The 7,169-nt window shown below is 45.4% G+C and overlaps 1 protein-coding gene across 3 annotated transcripts in view; it reads left to right on the top strand.

The window, feature by feature from the left end:
* Nucleotides 1-358: 358 nt before the first annotated feature.
* The window catches only part of LOC121354851 (ribosyldihydronicotinamide dehydrogenase [quinone]-like), a 7,456-nt gene continuing 645 nt past the window's right edge, over nt 359-7,169 (top strand). The window contains exons 1-6 of one of the 3 annotated variants that reach the window (XM_041469857.1): nt 361-480; nt 719-833; nt 2,071-2,235; nt 3,116-3,246; nt 4,755-4,868; nt 6,197-6,289. In XM_041469857.1, coding sequence (XP_041325791.1) covers nt 827-833; nt 2,071-2,235; nt 3,116-3,246; nt 4,755-4,868; nt 6,197-6,289 — 510 coding nt within the window. In that variant the 5' untranslated portion in view covers nt 361-480; nt 719-826. Of the gene's footprint in view, nt 834-2,070; nt 2,236-3,115; nt 3,247-4,754; nt 4,869-6,196; nt 6,290-7,169 lie in introns of all 3 variants that reach the window. The other 2 variants (XM_041469847.1, XM_041469866.1) reach the window with 2 other exon arrangements.

Below are 7,169 nucleotides of genomic sequence, written 5' to 3'. Positions count from 1 at the left end.
GCTGTCCTATCTCTCCAAACCCACAGCTGCCTGCATCCTTCTGTGTCCACCTGTCTTTCCCAGAAAGCTGGAAGGGAGAGCCCCTGGTCCCAGCAGATGCACGTGGGGCCAGCACAAGGCACAAAGCAGACAGTGCTATCCCTGGAAGAGCAGATAAGGGTAGGTGGATGGTTTAGGAGCACCCATACTGCATTGCTGGGAGAAATGAAAGACGAGATGTGTACTCGGAGAAGAGCAGAAGTCCAGGGGAAAAAAAACATCCAGAGATGATGTAGGTGTCGCACGCTGTCACAGCGGCGGGGGCGCGCTCCCGGCCGAGCGCGGCCTCGAGCGGAGCCGGAACCGCGGGCGGCGCCCATCCCGATCCCGATCCCGCCCTGCGCTGGCGCTGCCCCTGCGCCCGGGAAGGGGGGGCCGCGGGGCCGCTGGGAAGGGCCGGTCCCAGCCCCGCCGTAGATGTGTCCGGGCCCCCAGGAGCAGGTAAGGGCAGCCCGGCTGGCGCTGGGGCCGGGCGCCGCTCCGGAGCCGCTTTCCAGAGGGCGGCACGGCACCGGGAGCGGCGCCATGCGCCGGTGCGGCGGCCGGAGGAGAATTCCTGCTCCAGGGCCCGGGCCGAGAGCCGGGGGCTTCCCTCCCGCTGCGGCGGGCCGCGCTTGGCCAGTGCCCGGCTGTGCTGAGTGCCCGTAGTCACACCACGGCACATCTCCCCCTGAAACAGCGATTCTCCTCGCACCTGGTCCTGATGTTTCTCACCAGCAAATCTCTCACTTGAGTTCTCAGGCACTGTCAGATTATCAGGAGTGAAGCTCCCCAGCGCTCCCCAGCAATGGCAGGTAAGAGCAAATCTGGGTGAAAATGCTGCTCGCTCCAGGGTGGCCGCTGGGCACCTCAGGGATGGAGCCTCTGCGCCTTTGGGACACTGAGGTCTTACTTTTCCAAACGACCGAAATTACCTCAGTTGAGATCTGGCAGGAACAGCAAAGTTGTAACTGCTCCTGAAATTCCAGAGGATAGTATGGAGCAGGGATTTAAAGAGTTTATAGACACATTGAATTTATGCTAGCATTTGACATGCAAGTTTTAGTATTATTTTTTGCATAGCTCTTGTTTCATGGACACTGTGTACCTACATCCAGAAGCTGTACTGCAGAGAAACTGAGTTCAGGAGATGCCTGAGTTTTTGTGTTGGCAGTCAGGAAACGGGAGCTGCATGTTTTGCAGACTCTGTCATTCTCAATAGTCCCTGTAAATTTCCCTCTCCGGTTATCTATAAACAACAACAACCCCATACAAAGTCTTTTCTTTGTTGATGAGTGATTTTCAAGAGAATTATTAATATTGTAGGGCCTATGCTCAATAAAACTTTGAGCACACCAGAGAGCTCTTTGAGCAGAGCCTTGTGACAATGCCTCTAAGATATTCCATCCCTACACACCTACTTGGCCACTCAGCTTACCTGGAATCCACTTTGACAACAGTTTGAGGTACACATGACAATCTAATCTCTGAGAAAAAACACCCTCTCTACAGAAGTTACTGTGATTGTGCTGAAGTGGACAGGACCATCTTTAATGTCTACCCGAGTGTTGTAACTTGCACAGCACTGAAATGAAAGATCAGGAGGGATCCACCACTGCAGTGGGAAGGTGTTCTCACCTCTAAGAGGTTGTTTCATTGACACTTTCGAGCATCAGTCTTGCACTGCTTTTTGGGTGGTAGTGGAATCAGACCAACAGAAATGTTGTCTCAAGAGAAGGGGCTGGTTTTTCCCGATATAGGGCAGTGTGACCTGCAGTGGAACAGCCTCTCTGTCCACTGAGTTCCACCTAGGAAAGTCCAGTGTAGCACAGAATAGCTGGGCTGGGCACATGCAGCAGTGAGATCCTCAGCAGTCACTCAGTGCTGCTGAGCAGGAGTCAAATGCTGCCACTGACACCCTGCTTTCACTGCTTCTGTGTCCTTGGGAAAAGACACTAGAGAAAGAGCGAGGAACAAGCCCCAACTCTACAAACTGTTCTGCACCTGCCTCCTAGATTCCAAATGGTCTCCTGGTTTTCTTTCTGCCTCCAGGGAAAAAAGTCCTGATAGTCTATGCACATCAAGAGCCCAAGTCCTTCAATGGATCTTTGCTGAAGATTGCTGTGGAAGAGCTGACCAAGCAGGGCTGCAGCGTCACTGTGTCGGATTTATACGCCATGCAGTTTGAGCCCAGAGCAACAAGGAAGGACATTGTTGGTGAGCCCAGCCAAAATACGCCCCTCCCAAAAACCAGTGACTTGTAAGCCCCCTGTCAGGAATCAGAAGGCTGAAAAAGTCTCCCTGAAATCTTCCCCATGCTGAACAAGCCCAGCTCTCAGTCTGTCTTGATTGGAAAGGTGCTCCAGCCCTTCAGATCATCAAGAGATTAATGAGAAACTCATTTCATTAATAATAAACTTATTCATGACCAGACATCTGCATTTCTAAAAGTCCACTCCTGAACATGAACTTTGTATCACAGTGAGATTACTGACAGGAAGAAACACATTAGCACGTGTCCATAATCAGCCACTAAAGTCCATTTCTCATGGAGAGGAATTGCCTTCAAATACCACTCTGGGACTTGCTAGAGTTGAGTTCACGAGGCTACAACTGCCCCTCTCTTCTGCTAGAGACTGATGAGCTGCTCATGGAATCAGTAGAGCTGGCCAATACTGGTTGCCCATCCCATGGTGAATTTCCCAGTTACGAAGGCTGGAAAGCAGCTCCATAGTGCTTACAAGTGCAGGATGGCCTCAGTAAGCCCTAAGGCAGAGGCAGAACAATGAACAACATTCTCTTAAATTTTCCACCTGCATCCCCAGAGTCCTGAGGCAAGCTCAGGTCCTCATATTGCACTTCCTGTGTTGCTACAGAAGGTGAAGCTTCAGAGCTCTGAGATCCTACATTCCTCTCCTTTTTAAAATCAAGTGACCATCAGCTGGGATGATGCTGAATATTCCACAAGGATAAGAACGTAGCAAAAACCAAAAGCAGTAACTCAGTTTAGAACTGTGAACGGCAGCCTGCACTCAGCTCTTATCTGGTACTGATACTGCACAGGGGGCAAGGAATGACTGTTCATTTCTACCCACAGGTCACCTGCACAACTCAGAAGCATTCAATTATGGGGTGGAAACCTGGGAAGCTTACAAGAGAGGAAGTTTGTCCAAAGACCTGGTTGAAGAGCAGAAGAAAGTGCAGGAAGCAGACCTGCTGATTTTTCAGGTCATTTATCTTAAAAAGAATTCAGTTGTGATGTTGACTTTAGGTAAAGGTGCAGTAAACACTACAGATCAGTAGACAATTACCTGGGTCGTTATTACAGCAAATCCAGTAATTGAGTAGCACCATGATGCAGGTTGAAACAACAGCAACCTCAGGAACTCCTCAACAATGGGGCAAATTTCCTGATGGATGCACAAAGACATACATGACCATGGATGTCAGGCAGGCTGGCAGAAAGCAGAGGAAGCATTATTTCCTGGTCAAGGAGCTGGGGGTAGCCAGTGTAGTCAGGGAATTGGGCTTTCCCAAGTAGACTGTTCTCATTTGGTGCTGAGATGCAGAAACACTACTGGGAATTGATAACAGAGCTTTACAGCCCATGTCCATTCTCCACTCTGCCAGCTCTGTCCCCAGCATGAACAGATCCCAAAGTACTGTGAAGGAAATAGTAGTCTTATATTTCTTTGTGCCTCTGTTGTCTTAGACATCTCTTTATATATTCCTCTGCCCAATGTTATATTAAATGTAGGATAGGGCCATATCTCAATCATTTCATTGTAAGTGATTGTCATTTTCACACTATCACTTTCTAGATAAGAACAGTAAGACATGCCCTGAAGGAAGTCGTTGCCTTCTCCTTTCCATGTGTAAAATGCTATGAAGAGTTGAGTGTGTTCTGGTGCAGAAAATAAAAAAAAAATTTTAAAAGTGTCTAAAGGACATCATTAAAGAATTCAAAATTTGCTACTGATTAAAATCACCGCTTGTAGTTGCTGTGGTGGTTGCCCAGTTTCCATTTTGTTTTCACCATATATTAAGTTGCATGTGGTTACATGTTTATAGAATTTCTTCCTCTGTGTGCAGTGTGTACAAAGGCTTAGGGGTAGTGAGGCAACCTGGTATAAGAAAGAGTGCATTAAGCAGTCAAGATAATGCCATGGACATGATAGCTTTGGGATGCAGTTCCATGGGTTGACTGGAAGATCTATAAGCCAAGGGTCCAACTGTTAAAAAAGTCTTTTTCTTCTCAGTGAAGGGATTTGGGGTAATGATGTCAGCAGGGTTTGAAAATAAGTCTTTCCTATGATCCCCTGGCATTTGTCACCACACTGGCAGATCAGAACTGGTCACCAGATGACAGTCCTACTAATAAGATTTTCAATTCTTTTGCATTTCAGCCGTAGGAGACATGATTCTGTACAATCCTAAGTCTTAATTAAATGGCACCCTCCTCCTTCATCCTATTCCACCTTTAATCTGGAAGGAAACCCTCACATGCTCCACAGTGCTGGAGTGCTGTAGGTGCTCAGGTCTGGCCCTGAGGTTACCACAAACAGAAAGCACTTCAGCTTCTTTTGCCAGGCACAGGTACTTCCTCTACTGGCAGAGAGCTGGAGAAAGTACATACAGGATCTGAGCAGGTTCAGAGGACAGGATTTGTCCTGTAAACCAGGCCTAAGGGTGGCCCAGACTCTCTGTGCTAACCAGGTAATTTTCTCTTTGCGTAGTTCCCCTTGTTTTGGTTCAGCATGCCTGCAATCCTGAAGGGCTGGATGGACAGAGTCTTGGTCCAAGGCTTTGCTTACGATTTGTCAAAGGTTTATGATGGTGGTTTGCTCCAGGTATGTTTCTGGAATTGTTTTTAGATCAAGGCTTGCACCATGTTCTATGGGGCCTTGTTCATTCTTTTCCATTGTAGTTTCTTAGAGTTCTCACTTGTCACTGCTCTGAAATAATGCTTTGGTAACATGTTTAGTGATTTTCTGGGTTGTTCACACTGTCTGGAGGGTAAGAAAATAATGGGACTGCAGCATTTCCCAAAGATTTAAGCGATCTCCTAGAGATCTTTATTGGCCTGCTGTGTGGGGTTTATCATTTATTAGGAGTATCAGAGTGTGCTGGGGTGCCATACAGCTTGCAAACAGTTTAAATCAATTCATTTCCTATAATTATAGTCTTCCCACCACTATAGGACTCCTCTTATCTGTAATGACTGACACACTAGGTGTCATAGTCCTCTTCTGGATTAGATGTCAAAGGTTGGAGTTGAACTATAAAACTTAATCAGAGATCTGAAACACTTGGAGTATGAGCCTCAGTCACAACTATCTACTTTGAACCTTTTCCTCTCTGTAGCTTTCAATTTGGCAAGACCAGTAGGTCTAGATGTCAAAATCATACATTTTTGATTCCCCACAGCACTGGGAATATCCCTGGAAAATTCTGGCCCACTATCTCTGATAGATCTTATTTGGTAACAAATGCAGCATCAAAAAGCAATCAATATTATTTTCACCTTTAATTCACTGCATGTTAATCTCTGTTAGTTCTGATGTTCTTAACAATTCCAAACATTTTAGTTTCTTTAAATTTCAGAAATGGCTGCCTCATTGACATAAATAGGCATAATCCCCAGTGATCACAGCTTCACACGGAGTACAGGCTCAGGACATTTGGGATACTGCACTGGAAAAATGTTAGTTCGATTACAGAAGCTAAAACTGAAATGAGAGTAGCTGAGCACATAGCTAATACCATAATCACAGGAGCAGAAGAAACATGGTGGTTAGGCAAGCCCAAGTTTAAAGGGGGACTTTAGCAAAAAATTTCTGCTGTCAGAGAGGGCAGGAAGAGAGATTTTCACAGTAACAGAGGGCTTTCCAGCTACAGTTTTCCAAAGGTTGCATATGGAAGAAAAAGGATCAGCCCTCCTTCACACATGTTTCTTTTTAACCTAGCTCTGCCCAAAGCCCAGACACTCAGTCCATTGATGTAATTGTATGACATCAATCTTTGCCTCAGAATTGCCAATCCTTGGAATATCTGGAAAGGAAGTGGACACCCCTTCCTCTAGAAATGCATGCTGTCCAGTTCCCCCAAATATCTTTGTAACTATACAGACACTTTTCTTTAAACACATCTAACTCAAGCACCACTTTCCTAATTCTAGGACAAATTATCCTTGTTTTCTTTCACTACGGGAGGAAGCAAAGAGAAGTATGCAATCCGAGGTGATATTCGCTATCTTCTATGGCCCATGCAGGTATAATATATGAATATTTGGTTACTGTTTGCTTTAGTTTTTACTATTCCAGCTGTTTATAAACAATTGTTTTATTGATTATTTTATACAAAACATAATAAGAAATAATTAAGTTGCCTGTACCAAGCATCTGCAAGTTATAAACTGGGCTCAAAAATCCTGAGATTACTTCAAAAGTCCATAGAGTTTCAAAGTTGTTTTGTCCCTCTTCCACCAGCTTGCAACCTGGGGAAGGCTTCTGCTGTCACCTTTTCCAGTCTCTGGTGTTACAGGATTTTCTTTAGCTCTAGTTATTCCCCATGGTTACCCAATTCATGAAGGATGCCATGATCTCCTCCCCACTGCAGTTACCAGCTCCTCACCCCTGAGGTGCTGTCCAGCTCCACAGCTTACAAGAAAATGTGACAAAAACATGAAACACAACTCTGAACTTAGAAACACACAGAAAGAAAATGGCATGCTGAACTTCCACAGGCACTAGCCTTCATGCAGGATCATATGGCTAAGCCAGAGGCAAAAGCTCAAAAACTACCAAAAAAAAAAAAAAAATCCAAGAAACCAACATGGAAGTAGATGTGAAACACACTGAAGTTCAGGAGCAATCTGAGGAAGTTCAGACTGGACAATGAACTTTAGACTGTCCCTTATCCTTGCAAATTGAGCAGCATACAGCATCCAAAGAGGACAGTCCTATGTGTTTAACACCAATTTACTTCCCTTCTCCTGACAAATGCACAGGTTTAGAGTTAGAGAACCTGACTGATATTGGTTCAAAGAAATAGAACAGATTTGAATCTTCCATGTTTTTCAAATGAAAGTAAGAGTAAATATTTCCTGAGGCGGTTTTTTTTTTTTGTTTTTGTTTTTTTCTTGGTTTTTT

The sequence above is a fragment of the Pyrgilauda ruficollis genome, unplaced genomic scaffold (genome assembly GCF_017590135.1).
Source record: "Pyrgilauda ruficollis isolate IOZ18807 unplaced genomic scaffold, ASM1759013v1 scaffold1049, whole genome shotgun sequence".
Lineage (NCBI taxonomy): Eukaryota > Metazoa > Chordata > Aves > Passeriformes > Passeridae > Pyrgilauda > Pyrgilauda ruficollis.
Note: the sequence above shows the minus strand (reverse complement) of the source record. Positions and strands in the feature narration are given on the sequence as shown.